The 26,984-nt window shown below is 38.9% G+C and overlaps 1 protein-coding gene across 5 annotated transcripts in view; it reads left to right on the top strand.

The window, feature by feature from the left end:
* Positions 1 to 26,984, top strand: part of KLHL32 (kelch like family member 32) — a 197,199-nt gene that overhangs the window by 75,227 nt on the left and 94,988 nt on the right. For all 5 annotated transcript variants that reach the window (XM_088795544.1, XM_088795543.1, XM_088795547.1 and 2 more), the window contains exon 4: positions 6,992 to 7,099. In XM_088795544.1, coding sequence (XP_088651670.1) covers positions 6,992 to 7,099 — 108 coding nt within the window. The remainder of the gene's footprint in view (positions 1 to 6,991; positions 7,100 to 26,984) is intronic.

The following is a 26,984-nucleotide window of genomic DNA, read 5'->3' as shown; positions in this document are numbered from 1 at the left end:
CATTTCTAACAAGTTCCTCGGTGATGCCAGTGCTGCTGACCCAGGGACCACACCTTGAGTAGCGAGGAGCCCGTGATCTCTAAAGTACCTTCCAGTTTTAAAATTCCATTTTCAGAAGGGAAGCAAGGTTTTAGTTGTGATACTGAAAACACACCCAGTGTGCTTTTGATGAGCCACACATGAGCCTCTTCCGTGTGTTACTCACAGGATTCTCCCTGAATGCCTGTCGTATTTTAATCAACATAGACTCCCTCACTCTACCTCCTCAGTTGCTCCACCCCCTTTTTTTTTTTTTTTTCTCTTCAGGCTTTCAACCTTTCCTGATATTACTGTCCTCTAAAATTATTCTTTTTTTTATAGCTACTCCCACAGATTCCTGTAGATACATCTGCTCAGTCACTCTTTCCTGCAGGCCCCAAAGTCTGTCTTAGGACAGCTGTCAAGATGCAGGAAGTCCAGGTTTGGTCTTAGTGTGTCCTTAGATTTTGAAAGGCAGGATTGTGACTTGGCTGCCGTATGAGGACAGACCCACGGCATTCTAGTTGGGAAAGAGTCATTCAATAGTGGCTCATCAGTTATATTCAACAGGAAGAGTAAAAGTGCCATCTCTAAATATCTGAGAGATGTTTACAGATAAAAGAATGGACTTCTTTCCATGGTAGGTAGTAAAGTATTGAAATCCCATACCCAAGGGATATAACCATAGACTGGAAGGTAACAAGCACAGAGGACTGAGCAGAAGCTAAGGGATCTGAGACAGTGGCCCAAGACTAAAGCCAGATGTGTGGGTGCCATTTTCCAGAGTATGTAACAAGTGACAAGGATAAATACCATTCGTGGATAACCTGACTTCATGATGGGCAACAGATTCTGGCTTTCACACTTTCTATGTCTTTAGATAAGAAAACAACAACTTGATTTGTGTTCTTTTTCCATTTCATTCCATTCTCCCCCAGGAGACGCAAGATGTTGAAATATGGCTGCATCCAGGAGGAGAATTCTAAAGAGAAATAACATAACCATAATCTTGCTGGCTTTGAAGGGCTCGTTATCACCATGGAGTTAATTTAAGAAGAAGCTGTGCCAAGAGCAAAGCTGTGAAATACAGCTAGATTTTTCAAATAAACAAAACTACGTATTTGAAAATGTTGGGAAAACCAGTATGTTTCACAGTTTTTAGCGTATAACATGGTTTTTTCCTTTATGTGGCTAAGGTGAGGGAAAACTGGTATTTTAGAAATATTAATTTTTGCTGCCTAATTATAATTATAGTAATATAATTTTACCATTTTTGTTTTTCCTGATATTTTATTCTCTGAGAGTATTACTATACTGTTTGAGGAGAATTGAAACAGATATAAAATATATAAGGGGGGAAAAAACCTTCCAACCAAGCCTCCCCACTCTTTCAGGCCATTAAACTCTCCGGGTGGATTGGATTGCTTTTGCATTTGGGAGATAAAAAGGTAAATAGTCAAGTTCAACTGTGGTCAGGACCCTTTTCTCCATAATGCCAGGGAAATGGGCTATTGTGGTGAGTTGAATAGTCTCATTAGCTAAGATTTACTACCCATTCTATATGTAAGGTATGACCAAAATGCAATAAAGGATAATGACCATTAACACTAAATTGAGCAAAATGTAATCTTTGTTGATTCAGAAGGTAGTGCAAATCTCTGTAATGCCTTATGGCCGTTGTAAGCATCACTGGTTATGTAACACTGGGCGTATAAAAGATGCAAGGGATTGGGCTAGATCTGCAGTCATTGCAAGTTGCTCTTTTCAACTTCCTTATATGTGTTTGTTTACTTTTATTTAACTCTGTTGTAAAAGATAAGGGTTGAATGTGCCCAAAATACTCCAGTTATTTCACCTGTAAAACCATCTGGATTCCTGATAAAAATGGGAATTCACAGTGTATCTTGCTCATGTTCAGTACAACTCCAAAGCTAGACATAGTTTACCAAGTAAAAAGGTTATATTTCACCAACTTTAAGTGCTTAAAAAAGTCTATCAGCTGTCATTCTACTTGTCTTTGAAGATGTAGTAGAATTTCCATCGGCCAGTTTTGTGGCGTAATAATGTATCAGCTTAACACTGGTTGCGGCTCATCCTGTGACTGCATGTCAACAAACATGACCCAAGGAAACTTAACTCATGTACTGTGTTTTTAGGACTCAATTTGTGTCATTTCTGTGTGAAATACAGGACAAATGACACCCTTCAAATCCACAACTCTCTCTGTGGTAGGCACTTACAGTGGATTGTATTCTCACAAACTGGGTTTCCAATTAGAAAGATTTGTGGCGGTGGCAGCATGTTGTCAGCCGGAGTGAGCTGTGATGACTGTAAAGCTCAGCCTGGCCAAGGCTCTTCCAAAGACAGAACAGTATGAACCAAGGAAGAGTCTGTGCCGTGCTTTCAGATTCCCAGGCAGAGCCTCATCCCATTCTGCTTCAGCAGAATGTTGTGGCTTAATAGAGGACATTACCATATGGTCTTCATTTTTCCAAATGATCTCATTTGTATTTAGCTTATGGTAGATACTCTTTCTCTTTAACTTTAGCTGTGTTTTATATCCCAGGATCAAAAACATTTTACATCCCGACAGTTTTTTTCTTATGTCAAATTAATTCTTTTTGTTTACAGCCGTGTAGAATAGCTGGGCATCATCTGCCACTGAATTTTTGAAGAGCTTGTCAGTTTGTTCATCTATTCATTTACCCGTGTTTAGTGCATGCATGCAATGCTGGGGTCTAGGATCTCCTCAGTGAATAAGAAAGACACTTTCATGAAGCTTAGTTTACCTTTTCAAGAAGTTCGATGCTAAAAGATAGTACCTTTGGTCTCATTACCTCTTTTGCTACCCAAGGAGGCTTTGTCTTTCGCTGTGGGTTTCTAGACATTGTTTCACAAGGCAGCTTAGGCAGCTGGTGTTTCACTGTGTCAGATGGCCAGGCTCTTCTTACTTTCGTGGTATGCTGTGAGGCTTTTCCTAATCGAGGTGCCTTGTAAATTTATTAAACCCAAGATATTGACCTTGATTTAATAGTTACCGTTTTTAAAAGTAACCAATTTTTTAACTTTTAAAAATTATGTTAAATTTGTAACATTAAATTTCCAAACTATGTGATATGATGTCAGAATGGAAGTCATGCATTGATAGAAATGGTGGTGATGGTTTTTAGGATGGGGTCTTTCCTTAAAGTAGGATGTGATGAAAGTGAAGTCTTGCAACCAGTACTAGGACAACCAATAGGATTGTCATTAGGAAAGTATTTGAAAGGAATGGATTTTGGCAGAGAGCAGAGGGAAGGGCTGTTTCTTAGCTCTTATTCCAGTAGGGATCAACGGAAGACATAGGAGAGTACAACCATCAGTGTGGATTAGAATAATAGTTTCTATTTATTAAGCACCTACTGTGTACCAGGTATTATGCTTGACCTTAAGCATAATTGTATCTAAATCTCACGACAACCCTGTGAGATAGATATTATCCTCATTTTACAAATAAGGGGCCTGAGCTTCTGAGAATTTAACGAGTTAGCCAAGGTAACATTTTCAAGGTGAATCGCCTACATAATTATCGTGTTTCCCCAAAAATAAGACGTAGCTGGACAATCAGCTCTAATGCGTCTTTTGGAGCAAAAATCAATATAAGACCCGGTATTATTTTACTATAATATAAGACTGGTCTTTATAATATAATGTAATATAATATTAATTTTTGCTCCAAAAGATGCATTGAGCTGATTGTCCAGCTAGGTCTTATTTTTGGGGAAACAGAGTAGTACATTATAGAACCAGGATTTGCACCAGATGTGTCTGCCTACACAGTCCTGAAAATTAAAAATAAAACAAAGTTTGCAAAAGGCAGTTGTCAGAAATACACAGATCCATTGTAATGATCCAAATAATACTACGTAAACAGAGTAAAATTAATAGTTTCTTTTCTCTACAGTCATACCCTATATTATAGCCACAATGACCAATTTGGTGTTCCTTTATTGCTTATAATAATATGTACAAATATATATGTACATTACTTAAGGGGTTGTGTTCTCTCCCCAAGTCTACCAAGCCAGGCTTCAAGTTCAGCAGCTCACAACCCTGTGGTTGAGGATGCTGGTTCTATGCCAATTGCATTGGTTGCTTTTGAAAGACATCTAGGAAGGCAGGTTCATAAAGCTCCCTTGGCATCTTGTTCTTTCATTTAACTTTTGCTCTCGGGAACTTTTTCCATTTCATCAACCCCGATAATTCTTCTGCATGATGAGTCATTTCTGTCTTTCTCTGCATGTAGGGTTGTTGGACAGCAGCTGGTCACCATATCAGGTGCAAGTGCCACTTGGGAGATCTGGAAAAAGAAACTAGTTGGGGAATATTAAAAACTGAAGCACCGATATAATAAAAAACAGACAGTGAAAACAACTGAAATTTCTTTCTGATTCTTTTAAAAGTAGCCATAAGAAGTCTAGAAGCACATTCAGAATTACACAAATTCAAAGATTTTTTTATTTGAGATCTATGCTTTTTAATTTTAAAATTTCAGATCTTTTACAAATGCATAAGCAGAATCCATGTAACATTAGTCAATTTCCTGTTAGCATTTTTTATGTATAGTCACACTTCATTTTCAAACAACAACAACAACAACAACAAAACAAAAACCCAGAAATGGGTACTTATAATGTAGCAGTCCTTTTAACCAGAGGATACATAAAAGAAACTTCATTCTATTTTATTGTTATCACAAAATATAAATTTCACTAAGAGCTTGCCATATGTCAGACACTGTCCTGAATACTTTATATATGTACTGCCATATAATATTCAAATAAGTTCATGAAGTAAGTACACTTTTTAGCCCCATTTTTCAGATGAGAAAACTGAATCACAGGTTACGCGTTTGTACTGGTCACTTGTCAGTCTTCAAACCCAGAATTATTTGGTCACAAGTTTGCTCTTAACCACTGTGCTTTACCAAACCAAGGATTATGTGACTTCAAAATCAGTGTTCTTAACCTAACACAGAGTACCTTAACTGCTGGTGACAACTATGAGAAGTCAGATCAACTCACTAACTAACCAGGTTGCAGATTTACCACATTGACCATTCGCCTTTAACAGCTTCTAAAGGATAGACTGAGATGAGATTTTAAAGGTTAGATTTTGTTTATTCATGATAAATAAATTTCTGAAAGTTAAATACAGTCTTAATTTAAAATGTATAAAATGGCGAGGATCAGCAATAAATTTATCAAAATAAAAATTTGCTAAAGGATGAATAGTAATACACTGGCAAAACAAAATATCACATTTTTAAAATTAAAAAGATTTAGTGTGAACTGAAATATTACTGCATAGAACAGTGAGGTGTATTGTTGCCCAGTTTTTCATATTTCTGTGAAGTTAGCCAAACTTCAAAATCTGAAAGGACAGTCTCCTCAAGACTTTCCTCACTTCTAATACCAATTGTGAGTTTGAGGGGATTCCTAGAACTACTCTCATGTTCAATATTTCACTAGACAGAGTCACAGAACTCAACAGAAGCTTTTGTACTCGTGGATATGGCTCATTACTGGGGACCGATGCAAATTGGAACCAAGCAAGGAAAGAGTCACATAGGGCAGAGTGCAGAAGGAGACGAAACACGGAGTTTCTGGCCATCCTCCCCTGTGGAGTCATAGCATTACCTCCTCCTGGCCATGCTGTGTGACAGTATACACAGAGGACTGCCCACCAGGGATGCTTGCCCAAACTTCTGGGGTCCATAATTTTTACTGGGGCTCAATCATAGACTGCCTGTGTGGCTGACTTTTCGTCTCTAGCCTCTCCTGGAGGTCAAGTTAATACCTTTAGTTTCCAGTTCCTCTGGAGGTCAAAACTGACATGGTTTTGCCCAAGACCCCTATCATAAATCATGTTGCTAGACTGTCAGTGGGAAAAGCCTCCAGACAAACAGAGACACTCCCATCAGGCGGATATTCCAAGGGCCTAGAGATCACCTTCCAGAAGAAGCTCAGGGCAGAAACAGACCTCTCTCTTTGTAAAGTTAATTTTTTACTACGCAGATACATACCATCTAAATAGTGTATTTAATCATCAGTAACACAAAATTGAATATTCTCTTTGTATCTTTTAAGTCAAACTTGTTAAAGGTGTACAAATTAATGTGGGCCCTTTTTGGAGTGGGGAGGTCCAACCCATTTGTTTAATTTGGCAAGTTGTCATCTTTTTAATTTTCAAGTTTCCATTTGACATATTGATCATTCAGTGGAAGAGCTGATAAGTTGAAACCATCTGGAGAATTGGTTTGGGGGCAAATTGATTTTCACTGAATAACTTAGACAGTGGTTCTCAATTTCAAGTGAGCATCAGAGTCACTTGGATGGCCCATTGCCCCCAAATTGCTGGGCCCCACTCTGAGTTCCTGACTCAGTCGGTCTGGACTGGGGCCCCAAGAATCTATAGCAATTTCCTGGGTGATACAGATGTTGCCAGCCAAGTGGCCACATTTTGAGAACCACTGGGATAGAGTGTGTGAAATGTGGCAGATGAAACAAATGAGGTATGTCATTGAGGTGGGGCAGGAAAAAGAAGGAGAAGTTGGGAGACAAGGGTGCTCCTTTCCGTGTCCTGTTGGCGAGAGTATTTGGGAGTGCTGCACATTTCATGACAGCAGTGACTCCCCAGGATCAAGAGAATGAGTCCCATGAGTGGGCCTGAATACAGTCACCCCAGAGAACGGCTGTGGGATTAAAACAGACTCTGTCTGTGAAGTGTGCAGTACTGTTTGTGTGTACCTGGTTAGACAGCGAAGTGATTTGCAGTGGCTCGCGTGAGTGAAGCTTTGTGGAAGTGATTCAGAAACCAAAATCCATCTTTCACTTGTAAACTTTTTTTCTTTCCTAGCCTGTCTAGGACTTTGTTTTGTTCCCTTGCTTTTTCCGTCCCATAATTCTCTGTCTCCCTTTCTTTCCCACCTCAGGCAATGTTCAGTCTTTGTATGGTGGAAAGTGGAGCTGACGAGGTGAATTTACATGGTGTGACCAGCCTTGGATTAAAGCAGGCTCTGGAGTTTGCATACACAGGACAGGTATGGTACAAAATGAGATCTGAGAGGTTGAACATTTTTAATTGTCTTTCACTAGAGGAGATTCTCCTGAAACATGAGATTTACTTATTTTTCTTATTCTTCATTTTGATGTTAAAAAGTTTCACAGCTACTTAATTTTGTAACTAAAATGATGGAAAGGTAAATAAAGCAATATGATTTTAAATATGACTCAGGGAACAAAAGATTTTAATCTTAGCTCAGTGGTTTGCTAGTGTAATGTTAAAATCGCCCAAAGAACTATTATATGGGAAAGAGTTTGCAAAGTAATTTGAATTCTCACTGTTACCACTGAAACTCAGTGATTGAGTCATGGCCTTATTGACTTAAAAACAAGACCAAAAAAATTTAAAGCCTCAAAGACTATGTCTAATAAGATAAGTGCCCATCTGTGCCTGACCACTGCAGTGTACACCTGAAGCTGAAGCTGAATAATATTGAATGTCAACTATAATTTAATATATGTATAGTCACAAGATGTGGAATACAGCATAGAGAATAGAGTCAATGGAATTGTAACAGCTTTATGCGATGTCAGGGGTAGTAGATCGGGGGAAGAGGGTCATCACTTTGTGAGGGGTATAAATGTCTAACTGTTAACATTGTTTTGTACACCTGAAACTAATTTTAAAAAAAGAAAAAGGCTATGTCTAGCATCTTTGCACCCTGTCCTCCACACATAGCTCAGAATCAGGATATCAAGTAATAGATGAGAATGTGATGGTTTAAAAGCCAAAATTGTTCATTCCTAAACGTATTGTCGGCCTTACAGCGGTCTCCAGAAAACATCTTTTTTTTCTATTTTTTGAAATGAAAGCACAATAATGACAACTAATAAAATATAAGAGCCATGTCAGTGTGCAACTATCAGAGCAAATCAAAACGAAACTGCATGAAGAATATGAATCCGGATTCTGAATCTTTGTGGTTCTTAACTAGCTTTATGGTAGTGAAACAATTATTAGAACCCACTTTATCAATTATTTTTATAAGATAATATAAATTATATAAAATAAATTATATTTTGATAAAATAATATAAATTATTTTTATAAAATTACAAATTATTTTTAAATTGAGATAAAATTGACATATAACATCGTGTTAGTTTTGGGTGTACAACATAATCGTTTGATTTATGTATATATTGCAAAATGATTACTACAATAAGCTTAGCTAACATCTGTCATGACACATAGTTACAATTTTTCCATTGTGATGAGGACTTTTAATTCTCTCTTAGCATCTTTCAAATACGCACTACAGTATTGTTAGCTGTAGTCACCATGCTGGACATTACATCCCCAGGACTTATAACTGGAAGTGTGTACATTTGACCCACTTCACCCATTTTGCTCACTCCTTTTTTTATTTGAGAACTATGCAACTAAATTGATAGAGACTGGATGTTTATCTTCTTTTATAAAGTTTTGTTCTGTAATTCCATTCCATCCAACTTATGTTCAGTGTCTTTTATGCTAAACTCAGGGTCTCTTCTATTGTTTGGCCACATCCTGGCGGGGGAAAGAGGCATAGACATAATTATACATCCTTACTGTGATGGGAGGTATAATAGACACAGAATACAAGACACAGTGGAGACAAAAAGGAGGGTATGGTCAACTGGGGCCCTCAGTGCAAACCGTCACAGAGAAGGCGGTATTTGTCGAGGAATGTTGGGAGTTCACTCTTCTACTAAATTTCCTTCTTTAGAGGCTTATTAAAAGGTATGATATTGTCCATTCTCTTTTCTAGACTTCGTAGAGTTCTGAATATGTTTCACAGAATAATTGAGGCAACTCTGGCAGCTGAAATGAAAATAGTAGGTAGCAAGGAAAAATCATCCATTGAGTAGCAGGTGCAAAGGAGAATAGAAAGGAGATGGGTAACAAATTTAGTATCGGCCCAGCCAGATTTCATGCCTGTGGAAAGTAAGGCAGATGGTTATTATTCATAAGAGTTGCTAAAGCATATTCTTAGTGAGGTGAGTAAATAATGTGTTGTATGCTTTTTGGTTTATAGATGTAAAGAAAGATACCACCTCTAAATTGTGTCTTGTGTATATTTCTCTCTTCACACCCGAACTACAGTCACACCTGCATTTGTCCATCTTTAAAGTACGAATGATAACCCATAGCTCACACTTCCCTGGTGTGTGGTGGGGATGAAAAGGCAAATATTAGTTTTTTGATAAAGCTACCCAAGTAAATAGTTTCTGTACTTAGCTTCATTAACAACTAAATGTTTTAAGCCCAGAAGCTATAGGCTGCAAAGCACGTTTAAATCATTAGTAAACAAAGGGGCACAAAATTGCTGTGAAGGCTCAGGTAAAACATACACTCAGATATAAGTGTCCGCTTAGTGTTTGTCTTGATTGCTTTGTGGTTTCATTTACAACAATATATATAAACTCAAACTAGGGTACAAAGGTCTATGAAACATGAACTGAAACTAGCATAAGGGGGGCTGACTTTTTGAAGGGTAAATAAACTGCTTGTGAAAGGAAACAAGTTTGCACAAAGGCTGCCATACCCCATTGCCTAGGAGTCATATGCTCATATCCCACTTTTATGGGGAGAGAGAAAGCCAAAGGAGAAAAAATAAATATCGTTCTCTGGTATAAGTACTTAAAAAAAAATAGAAGCAATCCCTGGGGCCAGACCTGGAGTTGCATTTATTCTGCTCAGTGACCCATTCTGCACGTGATCCGGTGACATGTGCATGCACAGAGGGGTGACACGCCTGCAGCACACAGCAATAGATTGTGTACTGAGGGGACAAGATGTGAGCTGACATTTCATGGAGCACCTTCTACAAGAGCCAGGGCCCTGCCCTAGTCACGTTATGTGGGCTGTTTAACCTAATCTTCCCTGAGGAGTGCAGCGATCTCGTCATAGGATGACAAGCCCAGGAAAGCACAGTGAAGAAGTGAGAGCATTCTCCCAGTGCAGACTGACTCAGCAAGTGAAACCCAGTCCTCTTAATTTCGTATGTCCTGTTCTTTCTTAATGTCCTAGGTTACTAAGGAAAGGTTAAGTCATATTTTTGTACTTTTTTGAAAAAGGTGAGGAAGTGTTTGCACATTTTAGAGGGAACTCTTCTGATGGTTCTCTCAACCTGAGTGCGTTTCCAACACAGTGCACAAGGGCTATCCTGCGCTGCCTTCGTACACAATGATTCCTCTTTGCTGCAGAGTGGCGTTAAGGTTGGGTTTCTTGGACACTGTCCATGGCAGTTGGATTTCTTAAACACCAAAATAACTTAATAATAAATCTGTTTTCCCTTTGAGACATGAACACAAAGGATGGCAAAAAGTGAAATTGTACTGTACTTAGGGAAATGCAAACAGCTGCTTTCTCTTACTATGAAATTGAAATGAACAGTAAGTAAAGAGTTTGGAATATGGAAGTGTGAATGAACTCAATAGTTCCTCAATTTCTTATTATTTACTGTTGTGGACATTGGCTAATACATGGTCTTTAGCCGTGACATGCACGTAGGTTTGTAAAAATCTGGGTTAACATTTAATTTATCTACCTATAGCTATTTCTACTGACAGTGGATTATACCTTTAGTCAGTTGTAGTACGCATAGTATAAAATGTAAGTATTTTAAGTGTCTGAAAAGTGCTGCTGTCTTGGGAGAGAAGTTGGAAGTCTAGAGTGGGTGTGATGAATGAATGCCGCTGAGTGTAACAAGACGTGTGCGTGTTCCTCCTACACAGTGCTCTGAAGCCTAGCCTTTCTAAAATTGGTCACGGATTTCATCCAGGAAATTTTAAAGAAAGCGCAAACTTTTCCCCTAATGCTAATACATCCTCTGAAAATGCATGCGCTTTTCTTATTGAGCAGCACACACAGGGCTGAGCAAGCACACACTCTGCCTTCTCGCTAATTAGAGCCGTGCCCTCCTGTGGGTACATCCTGCTTGAGACGACACAGCTCGAGCAGAGCCCGGGATGTGGCAGCCCCGTGGCTGTTCTTGCACAGCCACACACCGTAGGACCAGCCACGGAAGCCCTGTTCCAGGCTGGCGCTGGGAGCGAGGTCGGAAGCAAGTGGTGTGATGTAAACTGTCACTGGGCAGATCTGCCTTAGGGACAAAAGGACAAAGTGAACCTAAAAATCCACAGACTCTCACTTAACTCTGGTGGGCAAGAGGACCCTTTCCTCTTGGCCTCCCTCAATCTCACTTACCAACTCTCGCCAGGAATTCATTTTGTTTTAGACCAGTGCTGAGTAGAGGAGACATGAGAAAGAAGGGGAGAAAGGATTCTGATGGAGATGTTGTCTGGGAGAAATCCTAGGCCAAACTAGACAAAAGGTCAGCTACCCGGGAGTGAGCAGGTGTTGCTCAGAAAGCCCAGCCAGACAGTGAGGAGCAGTTAACACTGAGATCCTTTTATAAAGAGTAGAGCGCTGCTCGGAGATGGAAGGGTTTCCCACCCCAAAGCTCTTGCAATAAGCCTCTAGAGGAATTTGAGTTACTGAGGACCAAAAATGGAAGCAAATAGGACTGAGAACAATAAAGTTTACTGTTTAACTCTCTGGCTATGATGATGTCAAGGAAGATAGACCATACGGAGTCTGACAATTAAGTTCACGAACTCCTCCTAGAACAAGTGCTACATACCCCACTGCTGAATATCACTACAGTCACCTTCAAAGTACTCCCCGCGGGAAGCTATGCACTAACAACAGTGCCGAGTCCACCCTTCAAAGCAATTTTAGAACTCTTTCTGGAATGGCCATCAGCGCTGTCGTCGTATTACCCTTGACGTCCTGAATGTCATCAACATGTCTTCCTTTCAATATTTCCTTTATCTTCAGGTAAAGAAAGAAGTCATGGGGGCCAGACCAGGTGAGTAGGGAGGGTGTTCCAATACAGTTATTTACTTACTGACTAAAAACTCCCTCACAGACGGTGCCATGAGAGCTGGTGCGTTGTCATGATGCAAGAGCCATAAATTGTTGGTGAAAAGTTCAGGTCGTCTAACTTTTTCATGCAGCCTTTTCAGCATTTCCAAATAGTAAACTTGGTTAACTGTCTGGTTGGTACAAGTTCATAATGAATAATCCCTCTAACATCAAAAAAGATTAGCAACATCGTTGCAGTAAGTTCATGAACTTAATTGTCAGACCTCATATGCCAAGTACTATGCTAAATACCTTCCATATTAAACGTAGTTGGCTTCCTTTACTTTCCAGAGGATTGTCCTGTTCTGCCCCTTGTAGCCTGATGGAGAGATTCCAGAAGCTCAGTAAAGAGAGAAACTGCATCAAATGATAGTGACATCTTAGTCCTCTTTAAAATTTCCTACCTCCAGGTACAGCTAACTTTGTCAGCCATGACCACCTGTGTCATATCTGGGCACCAGAAAAAGGATTCTTTGGTGTCTGTGTCTCCTTGTTTTTCTCTTCATTATCCAACCAGTCCAACCCTTGGCTCCTCAGCATCATAGAAGAACCCATCTCTGGGGGGACATCCATCCTAATTACCTTTCCCTGATCCAGGAAATGCTTCAGTATATTCTTCACAGGGATATTTTGTGTGACCATTAACATTAGTATTTTGAACTCTTTGGAAATCTAGACAAGTACAGTACTGTTAAGTGAAAAAAAAACAAAAAACACCCTTTTTTTCTTTTAGCTATAGTTGTGGTAATATAAAAATATTCATGCAATTGAATTGAACACTAAAGGAAACTGTCCCTTAATTTCCATGCTCTTACATAGTCAAGTTTTCTTCCTGATTCTCATTTGATTCTGTAACGTGTCTACCTGATTTTTTTTTCTTTTTATATCTAGCCCTGATAAGGCATACATGCTAGCATTACAGTTTGATGCTCGTCGAAACTGTGTTTATTCTCCATAGCAGAATGCTTTTCTCCGGAGACGTGAGCATCAGGCCTGGCAGCAGAGTGACAGGAGTCTTAATTAAAACTGCCATCCCATGGACCATGCCTTCAGGCATAGATGTGTCACTTTCCATGGAAAAAGTCCCCATCAGATTTCCTTATAAACATAACCCGGTTGAACTAAATGAGTGACATGGAACAAATCTGGGAGAAATTTTCCTTAAATGTTCTTGGGAGCAGTGTTAAGACCATTCAGTGGTTTCGGTATTTTAGCTGCAGAGTCCTTGCTTCACCTGGCAGTACCTCCAGAAGCCTAGGAAAAAGGCCCCCAAGGCACCTGCCTGTGCCCAGGCTCCAGAGGGCACAGTCTAAAATCTACATTCTAAGGAAGAGGATTTCACATTGTGCAGGAAGTGATCTGGATTGTTGACATAGAAGGTTCGAGAAGAGTGAAATGAAGGGAGGAAGTTTGAATTTCATCAGTGGCTTTTTGCTTTCTTGGATCTTTTGAAAGTCTACGTTATTTACCTTTGGAGAGATTTTTCTCTTTTATCAGTGGATTATTGGAACAAACAGGCAGGTGTGTCTGCTTACTCTCTTTGGGTGAAGATGTTACCCGTTCCCATTCATGGTTTTGTAGAAAGTGTTGATTGACTTAATAGACAAGAACCATGTGCCACGTGGAATTTTTATTGCTTCCCAAGATATCAAGTAAAATAATAAACTCTTGACATGGTTTGGTAGTCATAGGTGGCAAGGACAGATTGAGGACCTAGTCGTTTATTGTGAAAAAATGAGAAATGAGATTTTAGAAGTCCTAGTCCAGAATGACCCTCAGAAGCTTGCCTTTCTCAGCTGAGGACCCAAGAACAACTTCCTGGGCCCAAAGCCTGTGTGTTCCTCACGCACGGTTGATTCAGACCAAGTGAAGTCATGTGGGAGGGCCTCCTACCTGTAGAGCAGGATCCGTTCTGATAGTCCCTGCTTCGTGCCAGCCTGTCCCCCTGTTATCTGTGCTATCTGGTCAGAATGCACTCAGGGTGTAGTTTATACTACAGGAATTACAAAGCCATTTGCTCAGCACTTCAGTGTCTAAAATGTCTGTGTGAGAGGAAGTTTTTAACTGTGTCCACACTTCTGAGATCCGCTTTCCGGTTTAGTAATAACTCTGATATTTTCATTTAAAAAAAAAAAATCTTTCCTGGATTTTTCTTAATATTTTGCAAGGCTCCCAAGCACGTCCAAAATGGCTTGAGAGAGCAAGTAGGGGTGATTGACGTTGGCGTTTATTATGGTTAGGGGATGAGGCTGGAGAGTTCTCCACAAAGGTAGGGGTTTGCATGGTTTGAACTTCCCACCACACCAAGGGAGAGAGTGCTCAGACTTTGTTGTATTTTTTCCCAGGTGAGGGGCAAGCAGGGAAGAGGGAGAGGTGGGGCTCGACTGCAGTCAGCAAACATCGAAAATGGAGTCAGAGTTTATTACCTTAGGCTTGCATTCTACTTCAGTAATAGTCATGTTTTAGGCACAGATATTTTCCTTTGGGACATTGTGAAACTTACTCCATGAAAACAAAATGTATTTGAACAATACGTGAACAGCATTTATAATCTTTCTAGGCATCAGTTCAGCGCTGGAACTCCTTGTGGGCCAAGGTGCTTGAGCTCATGTGTGCAAAACATGCGCACTGATAACAATTTGAGAGTTTCTGGATAGCTGGGATAATATTAGATAACATAGATGGATGTGGCCCATCTGTCTTAACCTTATCTTCATTATATAAAACTCCATTCCGATGACCTGGATTTGCTGCCTTTCTTCCATTCTCCTTCCAACTCTCTCTACCTTCCTCCCCCACCCTACTGCCAGTATAGAGAATAGAAAGGGAAGTATTTCCTGTATGCTCTTAATAATGGTTTTACTGTCATAAGTGGGGCCAAAAACACTGGTCCTTTTCTAGCTAATGTCCTCCAAAGTGGAATCGGCGACTATCCAGCAACTCAAAAGTAGGCTAACCCACTTAGTTAACGCCGGGTGAATTTTGCGCTTCTGTGCACTTGTTTCTCTTGAATGTTTCAGCCGAAAGTTCCATTGCTAAACATTTTATGTTTTATGGTGTTCATAGGAGATTTTTCCTTTGCTATGGTAGATGAGCCATTTGCTCAGTGACTCCGGTTTTGGAATATTTCTAAGCTGATATCATCACAGTTGTTACAGGTGTGCTCTTTCTTGATCATTGGAATTTGAGCATTGGCTGCACTCAGAATCATTCCCTGAGGAAATTCTAACCCTTCCTTTAGGTGTTCCTTCAAATCACTTCTGAGTGGAGGGAGGTTAACAGTTTATTTAGTGAAGAATCTTGATTAGCTCCTTAATTTTCATAAGATGTCAGCGTAATGGTGTACATGAATTTCCCCTTATTCAATAGAAGAAAATGATTGTATTTCAGAGTCAGCCTGTTTGCTGAACAGCTCTCACTAAATATTCATTTGGGAGAAATAGTACACATAATGGATTCCCAGAAGATATGCCGTCTGTCCATCTGACTTGCTGGTTCTCAACCTCATCTATTCGGCCTTAATATAGAAAGGACAACTAACTTTATTCTTCCTGAAATGAAATGTTTCGATAATGTAACCTACCCACTGATACAACTCTAAGCATTGATAAGAATGTCTGAACCATATACCGTGTTTCCCTGAAAATAAGACCTAGCCGGACCATCAGCTCTAATGCGTCTTTTGAAGCAAAAATTAGTATAAGACCCAGTCTTATTTTACTATAATATAAGACTGGGTCTTTATAATATAATATAATATAATATAATATAATATAATATAATATAATATAATATAATACCAGGTCTTCTATTAATTTTTGCTCCAAAAGATGCATTAGAGCTAATTGTCTGGCTAGGTCTTATTTTTGAGGAAACGTGGTATAAAGGCCAGACAGAAGGAAAGAAAATACAGTAAAAATAATTTGTATTTCAATATGTACATGCTTGGGCAGAACTCATCCAGAAGACATCATGAAATAGTCTCCTGTCTACACCTACAGGTAGCATGGCTGTGCCTGGGACAGATGCATACAGGTGCAGACTGACTCAGGAATGTTTTGGTGGCAACTGAGATACCACAGAGGCATGCCCTCAGTGACATGATTTTCTAACAAGTGAACAACTCTTGGTAAAATTCCGTACAAACCAAATGGTAGTCTTCTTTTGGTTTTTACTGTGGTCGCATTCCTGGAAAATTCAGTGTATCCTGACACAGAACAACAACAACAAAAAAATGTGTTTATACGTAAAACAGAGTTAGATTCTAGGCTTAGAGTTTTATAAACAAGTTTTCTACTTATGTTCATGTCCAGAAAGACTCTTAGGTGTGCAGGACATGGGGCAAATCTTTGTGGTAGGTGACTGTCCTGTATATTGCATGACTAGCATCCCAGCCCAATAAATGCAGGTATTTTGGGGACAACCAAAAATACCTGCACAAGTTTCCAAATTGCTTCCTAGAAGGTTGTATACTGCCATCATTAAGAAGCATTGCTCAGCTATTCTAAATTTCATACCTGGATCAAGGTAGCAAAAGAAAATAGAATGTCTGGGTTTTAAAGAATCTCTTTGGGAACTTTTACTTTTTATGAAACTGTCTATTAAATACACTTTTGAAATCATTGGAAGTGTACTCATTCAATGGCGCTTCTAATGTCTGCAGGAAAATTTCCATTAGATTGCAGGGCCTCGAGAAGTAAGGATTTATTTTTTTATTTTCATCTGGTTTTAGGTTACATTTTCTTTTTCGTTTTGATGCTCGGAAGCTTACAGCCAGTAGATATATTTGTGATTATAATTTACTTCAATTTCTTTTCTGAAATTAGATAAAAGTACATTTATCCATAAATGCATAGTATATAAATAATGCCACTTTATTATTATCCATTGTTGTTTTTTTAATGGATTGTTTTAAATAAATTCACAGACCTGGCATTACTTGATCAAAAGGAGGAACGTATTTTTTTGTGAGAATTGCCTTCTGAAAGAGTTTTCCAATAGCAGCTGTTGAACAACAAAATTTTTTAACTTCTTTCCTGAAAATGGAATTCTTGAGCCCTCTGCTGGAAGCATTTAGTATTTGTATGATGTAGTACATGGGAGTTTTACAATTCTAAATATAAGATTTTTAAAAAGAAAACAAATTCATCACAAAACTATATGATCTTTGTGGTTGATTTCAAGATAAAAAACATAACTGGCCAGACAGAACTTTTGAGAAGATTTATATTGCAAGTAGATACTCCGTTTGAGTAGAATAATGATGTGAACATTCAAATGAAGGACTGATTCAAATGCATGGAATGTTCCAAGTTAATTTCTGAATATTTTATTTCTATTGTATACTTTGTAAAAAAAAAAACCCACAAAAAACCATGCATTTAATTTTTTTTTTCTCAAATTGAGATCCATTAATTCATCAAATAGTTAATGAGCACCAACTATCTGTTAAAAACCTAATAGATGTTAGGTATTCATTGATGAAAAACATGCAGTGAATGTTTTCTCAAAGTCGGTCGAACAGTGATTAGAAATGCCAGATAGACACACCATGGCATTTATTGGAAATGGATTGCCAGGGGCCTGAATTATTTCTGTATGGAGCATAATGAAGTACCTAAGGACGTCTGGTGCTCCAAAAGTTACAGTTCAGAGAAGAGGATGAATAATTGAACCTTACTATTTTGTAGAGTACTACCTGAAAAATAACAGGATAATTTTCATTTTATTTTGCAGGGAGGAAAAATAGCTATTTAATATATGGTAATTGAATAGACATAGCTCCTGAAAAGTCGATAATAGCCGTGTAAATATCAGGGTAAGAACAGTTTGGCACATCCCAAAGAATACAGCCTCTGGCCTTAGAGAAGGCCAAGCTTGACTCTATCCTGTGACATCTTTGGAGAATTAGCAATTGAATCTCACTATAAGTATCAACACTGCTGATGGTTGCTGGAAAAGGTTACTATTTTCATTTCAAATCCATGATCCGAAATCTCAGATGGATACTCATTGTTGCCAGGCGTTGCTAATCTTCTTCCCCAGTAAATGGACTCTCCTCCTCTCCCTGATAAATTTCTCATTTCTTCTCTCTTCCCAATGCCTACCCCGCCTCCTATTACCCTGCCTCCAGTACACATACCACAAGGGAAAGTCCCCTTCCACTGAGAAAATAGATACAGACAGGAAGATCTTCATCTTTTCACCATGAAATCCCCAAACCTCCTTGTATCTCTGCACTTACTTTGTGTATTCCCATCTTTTATGGTGGAGGAGGTTAAGCTCTAGATTCTGCTCCCTCTTAGGCTGTCAGTCATCACTCCAGTAATCCTTGTTTCTGTCTCTTCTATCACCAGTTTCTCCTTCTCTCCTGTACCTTCCCACCAGCATATATACATGCTCTGTTGCTTATCTTTCAAATTCTTTTCTTGTTCTTACATTTCCCATCAGCTACCACTTATTTCTCTGCTTCCTTCCACAGCAGAACTTATTAAAAGAGTTGCATAAACATACTCACGTTTATTCATTTTTCTACACACTTTTCCACTCAAGTCTGAAGGCCTCCATCTGCAGCATTCCCCTGAAAGTTGTTGACAGTCACAGCTATCTCTAAGCCAATTAATAATGTCATTGTGACCTCTCAGCATCATTCAGCGCAGTCAACCTACCTCTCCATTGACGTCTTTTCTCTCTTGGCTCTTGTGGCACCACACTCTGTGGGCTCTTATTCTGTGCCCCCAGCTCCCCTCCCTGTCATTCCTTTCCAGGTGTCTTTGCTTGCTCCTCTCCCCCCTATAGGCTCTGAACTCCTCGTGTATCAGGATCCCCGTTTAGTCTCACTAGCCTCTTTGGGGATGTCATCCAGATCCATGTTATTCGGTACAATCTTATGCAACTAATTCCCAGCCCCCACCTACACTGCAGACAGGGGGTCTGCAAATTTTTCTGTGAAGGGCCAGATAGTAGATAATTTAGGCTTTGCAGGACGTGTACAGCTTTGTCACAACAACTTAACTCTGCTGTTGTAGCATGAAACCGCCAGAGACAAGTATATAAATGAATGAGCATGGCTGTGTTCCAATAAAACTTTGTTTATAGATACTGAAATTTGAATTTCATTTCTTTTCACATATCATAACATTATTCATCTTTTGTGTTTTTTTCCCAACTACTTAAAGTTAAAATCATGCTTAGACATTAGCACCTAAAAGAAAAAAAAAAATGAAATGCTTAGGAATAAATCTAACAATTTATGAATAAGAGCTATATAAGGAAAATTGCAAAACTCTGATAGAAGAAATCAAAGAAGAATTAAAGAAATGGAGAACTATTCCACCTTCATGGATAGGAAGACTCAGTATTGTTAAGATGTCAGTTCCTCCCAACTTGATCACTGCAATCCTAATCGTAATCGTAGTAAGTTATTTTGTGGATACTAACAAACTAATTCTACAGTTTATATGGAGAGGAAAGATCCAGAATAGCCAACACATTACTGAAGGAGAACAACAAAGTCAAAGGACTGACACTACCTGGCTTCAAGACTTACTGTAAGGTTACAGTCACCAAGAGAGTGTGGTATTGTTGAAAGAGTAGACAAATAGATCAGTGGACAGAATAGAGACCCACATAAATCTTGTCACCTTATCTTTGACAAAGCAACAAAGGCAATATAATGGAACAAAGATAGTCTTTTCAACAAATGGTGCTGGAACAACTGAACAGCCACATGAAAAAAAAAAAAAAAGGAATTTAGACACAGACCTCACATCCTTCACAAAAAAATAGCCCCAAGGAGATCACAGACCTAAATGTAAAATGCAAAACTATAAAACTCCTAGAAGATAACATAGGAGAAAACATAGACGATCTTGGTTGTGGTGATGACTTTCTAGATACAGCACCAGAGACACAACCCATGAAAGACATAATGGATAAGTTGGACTTCATTAAAATTAAAAACTCTCCAAAACTCAATTTCAAGAGACTGAGAAGACAAGCTATAGACTGGAGAAAATACTTTCAAAAGACACATCTTAGAAAACTTAACATAGTCTTACCATACAATCCAGAAAGCACACTCATTGTATTTACCAAAGTGAAGTTTCCATCTTCACATCCACAAAAAACTTGTATATGGGTGTTTATAATGCCTTTATTCATAATTGCCACAACTTGGAACCAACCAATATATCCTTCAGAGGTGAATGGATAAACTGTGGTCCATCCAGACAATGGAGTATTAATTCAGCACTAAAAAGAATGGAGCCATCAAGCCGTGAAAAGACATAGAGGAAACTTAAATGCATATTACTCAATGACAGAAGCCAATCTGAAAAGTCTATATACTTTGGGATTCCAACTATATTACATTTTCAAAAAGGCAAAACTATGGAGACAGTAAAACAAGCTGTGGTTGCCAGTGATGGGAAGGAGGGAGGGAGGAAAAGGCTGATTACAGAGGATTGTTTCGGTACCTGCCCAAGTTCCTACCGTGGACCCTACTAGAGCCATACTTTTAAACCTCCATTCCTATTTTAGTATATGTGCTGCCGAAGCGAGCACATCTCCATTTCTAATAAAGCAAATGCAGGGAATTCCCCAAATGAACATGGAATTGGGTATTAATGATATATTTTTTTCATATGAAAAATCATGTCACAGCTTCCTTCCGGGAAAGGAGGCATCCCTAGCCGTGTGCTCCTACATCGTGCTGTTCCACCACTATCTTGGCACTGTTGTACCACAGTGTAATCATCATTCCTTTTGGCTCTTTGCTTTTCTCTCTGCTCCAACACCCAGCTGTAACACAGTAATAGCCAACTATCAATGAATATTGGTATCTGCCCCATTCATTCTTTCCAAGACCTTCCATCTTTGAACGTCAGTATTTTAAAGTAATGTTTCTTTCTTCTTTGGTCATGCTAGATTGTAAGAAACCAGCTCTGCAAGGAGAAGCCCAGCTTCATTCATAAACCTCGATGGGATGAAACCTCCCATGTTCACCACACTTGAAAGAGCACTGGTTATAAAAGTTAGTCTTAATAATTAATTTGGTCTTTCTTATAAGCTGTAATGACCTTCATGTTTCATTATATTTAATTGCTGGGACTGCTTCTTTCTCTTAGAGTTAGAAACTGTAAAAAATTTGTTCTGCTTTCTCGAATAATTAGGCCATTTTTTTTAGGTGATGTCAGTATATACAATTTATCTTTACATTTTGCTAAATAATATATTTTGTTAATTTAAATATAATGAAGAAAACTATATTGGAAATGACTAGCTGACAGAACTATTAATCTCAGAGTTTTGAAATGCCGACATGTTAATGGAAAAGGATAAAAAAAAAAAAGTGTGGTTTGCTCATACAGTATGAAAGAACCACATTTTTCCATATGAAGAATTGTTTCACAACTTCAGTGAATGAAGCATCCCCAGCCATGCACTCCTGCTGCACCCTGTGCTGTTCTCTAGCTTAACATTAATTACACCACACTTAATAATTCCATGTGACTTCTTTCTTCTCTCTATTCAATCACCTAGCTAGAGTTTTTAATCCATCATCCTTCCACACATCCGAAAATAGGAAAGGAAGAACCAGTTTCAGCAGCAACATCTATCAACTGGAAAATTCTCTAAATTGCATTAATGGTAATAAAGTTTTTGCAGGACAGCATGTAGTTTTCCTATTAATGTAATATTAGAGTTCTTATCTATTCTAAGGTGTTTTTTTTCTTGGCGTCTTACAGAAGACTATGCTTCTGCAACCTGCCTGTAACCTTAGAAATTTCAAAGAAACAAATGAGGATGTGTAAACGTGTGAAGGAAAATAGTAGAATCGCAAAAGTGATTTCTACACCTTTTACTAGGATAGTTTTATTGTTGTTTTACCTTTGTGATTTTTTAACATTCTTTAAAAATATTCTGAAAATCAAATCTGGGTTTCTCTTTTATCATATTTGAATAGATGGAAAAGTTGATTGTTTTTTTATAAATTGAAAAGAAATTAGTACTTTTAAGTGTTTGATACTTAAATCTTTTAGAAATTTATACAAGAGTATTTACTATGTTTGGAAGAAAGCCACCTGACAAAATTTGTAATTTAAGGAATCAATAACCAAATCACAAATTCATTATATACAACACACTACCCAAAGATTACCTTTATTTGGACATATTACAACTGTTAGTTGAAACGTCCATTGTATCCTTCTTTTAACAACTTCAATTAGATACTCCTTGATCAGAATTACGTGACCAGCCTCCCCTATGGAGGCTTTTGACATCTTTTAACATTTCCCCCAGAAACTATACTTTTCAGACTCATGGATTATAGTAAATAATTCTAGAAGTGCTTTTTCTAGGATATTCAATAGCAATGAAGGCAAAATAGAATGGACCCTGCCATCAAAGTCTCAGGTAAAACATGTGATAAGATACACACACATAATTCATTCAGGACAAAAACACTTAGTTGGAAGAAAAAGAAACATAATACTTAACATTCACTGCAGCTTTACCATAAACAGATACTGTGTTAAGTAAGAGTCATGGCCTACACTGTTTTGCCTACACAATATCCATTCTCTCTTTTTTTCAATACAGAGCTCCAACTTGATTTTTAACAGTAGTACTTCTAGTCATAAAAACTCAATTGCCTAGGTTCTTTTACAGCTACGAGTACCCACATGACCTACACCTGGCAAATGAAATGGAAATGGAAGTCTATGTGGCAGTGTTTGCAGAAAATCTACTGTTTTCTGATAAATAATGACAGACTTCTCTGGCAGATGGTTTTTGTCTTACTGTTCTCTCTTATCTTTTTGCTCTGAATAGAGACGCAATATCTGAAGGTATGGCAATTTATTTATTTATTTTTTTTACCATGAAATCATAGGCTATGATTAGCCAAGTAGGAAAATACAAGGAGCCTGGTTTGTTGGCACTTCAATCTGCCTAGTCCAAGTTTTGTGAGAAAAATAAGCCCGACTTGTTTAAGCCATTTTGTTGACACACAGCCATATTCAGTTGTAATGCCACATACCCATTTTTCTCAGTCCTTGTTTTCGATAGGTAGTATTATTTCGCTATTCAGATGAGGATACTGAGGCATACGGAATAGTTTTCTGAATCTCATTCTGCCAGCAAGTATAGGAGCCAGGATTTGAAGTTAGGCAGCATGACCTAGAGCCCATGTAGGTCACCTTAGACATCTGTGGTGGTTGGGAGTCCCAGGAGATTAATTGCAGCTGGAGGTTGGGGTGAGGGAATATCTTGCAAAGCTTTGTGTAGTTGAAAGTGACTTAGAGTTGAATCTTGAAGAATGAGTAGGACTTTGACATCTGGAGATGGAAGAAGTTAGGAGGAGTGCATTCAAAGTGAAGACAGTACTATTGCCTGAGTGTGGAGAATAGGGGGCTATTGCTTTAGCAAAGGGACCATAAGGTTGCAGAATTGGAAATAAGTTTTTAAAAGTAGGTTGGGACCACATCATGATAATTTCTAACTACAAGGACAAAAAGTTGGAGCTATATGCAAAAATTGGGAACTGCTTTGTGGACAACTACTGAATTCTGATCAGTTATTGCTCAGATCAAGCACTGCAACAGAAATATTTATGAACATTCCTCAAGTGATACATTTAGAAAGTAGAATTCATATGTTTCATTATCCTTGCTTGATTCATTTTTTTCTTTCCTAAAAATAAACTTAAGGTGTCAATTATAGAGGTGCTGTACGTGAATGACACAGGAAACCATTTTGCTTTAAACATAGGCGCCACCTTGTGGATGAAAAATCCTTAGTGTGAGGGCTTTGAAACAAAAACTAAATTAGATGGCAGTTTCTCATAGCTAGATTTTACACTTCATATTCTGTTTATAAGAAGTCTCTTGAAGAACTTTATGTAAAGGTTTGTGTGTGTCTTGAGTACCTGATTATTTAAAAGATACTTATGCTGTTGTATCCGATTTACTTGATGGTTTGTAAGTTCAAAATTGTGATAATTGGCCATTTTGCTCTACTACACTGAAAAAAAAAATCCCAAAAGCCAAACTCTAAAGGAGGAGGAAAATGTGCTCATATATTTTTATAAATAGTATTAGACCACCTCTAATTTGCAGTTGCATGAATGCTTGTAAAAATGCTCATGTCCCTGTGTGCACAGTTGTATAAGTAATACAAAACCTTAGTTGCCTGGCTTTAATGTGTTCAATTCCTTCAAGTTACTCTATTCACAAACCCAGAATTAAGTAATTTAAAAGTTTCCTTAAGCAATAAATGAGGAAGATAGCTTTGAAGAAATGAAATGCAAAACTTTCTGAAGATGCCAACTTACCTGTCCATAAGGAAGAAAAAAAAGTTCACACTGAGACTTTCCATGACTATTAAAGATAATCCCTACCAGCAGCTAATCCAAGAAGCAGTGTAAAAGTGGGAGGCAAACTAAAGAGAAGAAAAAGAACAAGACAGAATTGAGAGGGTGGACACTTGGTGATATGGGAGGAGGAGATAAAGAAAGAAAGGTGGGGACACTGTGGGGTCTGTGTGCCTCATCGGTTCCAGCCCTGCCCTCCCAAAGCACAGCCAGGTGAGGTCTGGGCACTGATGGCGCATCTTATCATGCCCTCTGCAGAAGGCCACCTGAGGCCCCACACCCCTCTTCCATTTGTTTCTGACCCCATGACTAAGTATTGAAGAATGCCTTCTTCCTGCAGGGCAATTGGACCACTTTGTGACTGAATTCTGATGTAATAACTCTCACTGGTATCTTTACAGACCACTTTCTTCTGCAGTTGTGGTTTTTACCTTTCTTTGTCCCACCACCCAGTGTCACCCCTGACTACAGCCACTGGCCAGTTTTTATCCCCAGTTGATCAAAATGAGTGCAGAGTCTCAACATTTGGGGTACGGTCAGCTGTGGACCTTTCCTCAGTTCATATGACCTAGCTTGCCACTAGTTCCATAATGAGATTGTTACCTCCCTCTCTAGCACTATCCAACTCCCCTCTTTCAAGTTCAGCCCCCTGTAGTCTGCCACCTGGAGGTCAGGTGTGAGTGGGTGGCAGAGAGTGTATTCCACACAGATGGCCCCGTGAACAAGAGACACGCAGCCCCACCTTAGATTGCATGGGAACCTCCTTGTCTAATCTGAAGGAGCCCCAGCTGTGCCTCCACCCAAGCAGGTGAGTGTCATTGGGAAAAGAGGCAGTGCCTGACCCAGTTGGGCAGCTTTCAAGGTTTTCACCTTCCCCACTGCATTCTGGACCGTTTGGCCTTTTGTGTCCTGTATTTCTTAATCTCTATTGCTATTCAGATGTTCGCCTTGACTACTGTTGATGCCTCCATCTGAGTTAAGCTCCTTCAGTTTGATGAGTGATTGGAAGTGTCAAGCCACTACCATTAGCTCCCACACCGCCACTCTGTGCTCCGAACTCTCAGGAAACACCCTCCCTTCCTGTAGGTGGTCCTCAAGTGACCCGCCCGCCAGACTGTATGTTGCTGGGTATACGTCTCTAAAAGGCCTGAACGTAACCAACATGTACTTTGCAGCACTTAAACATAGCTGCCTCAGTTGTCCTCCATAGATGGGCATGTTGAGATCCCTTCCCTCTGCAGGAGGCTCTTCTTCCGCCAGTTCTTCCAGGCAGGTGAGAGACAAATTCACCACCTGTAAATCACAGGGAGATTGAACCTTTGTATTCATGCTCAGACACAAATTCTCTGGAAAAATATATTAGAACAACAAGTCACCAAAGATCAACAAAGTTGAATTGAAATGACTTTAATGCAAGTGGGGCTTACAAACACTGGTACAGTTTCCATAAGTAAGACTCAGCTTTCCTGGTAGGGTTTTGTTATTAATTAATTTATTTATTTTTCAAATTGTACTCTGTAAAAGCACTTACGGGTTTTCTGTGCTAAAGCATCTTTTAGGAAAACTTATAATGAGAGAAGGAAAACAAGCAAACCTGCAGAGCAATAAAAGAAGAAACAAAGACAAAAACAAGCCTGGAATGGGTTTTCCAAGTGAGGGTTCGTGCTGCACATGTTACACGTGGTGTGGAATATTCATCTTGTCTGTGTGATGTCTGTCTTTGTGTTTGGCATTACCGAGCATTGGAGGTTATCATGAATGCCAGTTGTGTGAAATAAGCGCAACTGACAGGATTTAAAGGCTACGACTAACCTTTCTAATCCATCTATTTCCCGTTCTGTGCCTCAGGCCATGCCTCTACTGCAAGAATATACTACATCCTTGCTCCTGTGATGGGAGCTGCAGTTATTGAATGTCAGTCAAAGCCTCTCTCCTTGAGGAGTTGAAGAACTTCAGGGTTCTTCTGACTGGATGGGAAAGGCGCTATAAAGAATTTTCAGAATAAGACGAGTGTTGGTATTTTTGTCACATGTGCTAAACTTTTCACTTCTTTAAGTAGTTCAGAAATATGATTTATGGTCTTTTTTCCTCTTTCCTCTTGTGTTAGATTAATAAAATCAACTCTGAATTGAATAATCTATCTAGAGATCAATTCATTTATCAATAATGTATTGTAAAACAAATCCATCAGTCTTAAGTGAAAGCTCTGTGTTGGGCGTTGTTCTAAGCACTGGGGTTACAAAACAGATCAAGTGCCTGCTCTCCTGGATCGCATATCCTCCTGAGTGGAGAAAACAGAAAATAATGAAATAGACGAATACGTACCATGCTGAGAGGTGGTTAAGTGCTCTGAAGAAGAATAAAGCAGATTAAGGAGATGGGGAATGAGGGGTGATGGTGAAGGGGGTACTGTTTTACATAGGATGGTCAGAGAAGGCCTCTCAAGTGAGGTGGTGTGTGAGCAGAGATCTAAAGGACATGAAGGGAATGAGCCATGCTGACATTCGGAGGAAGAGTGATCCAGGCAGAGAAGACAGTTGTAAACACTAGGGCATTCAACATATTCAAAGAACCTT

This window comes from Rhinolophus sinicus, chromosome 2 (genome assembly GCF_057876585.1).
Source record: "Rhinolophus sinicus isolate RSI-liver-muscle chromosome 2, RSI-T2T, whole genome shotgun sequence".
Taxonomy (NCBI): Eukaryota; Metazoa; Chordata; class Mammalia; order Chiroptera; family Rhinolophidae; genus Rhinolophus; species Rhinolophus sinicus.
Note: the sequence above shows the minus strand (reverse complement) of the source record. Positions and strands in the feature narration are given on the sequence as shown.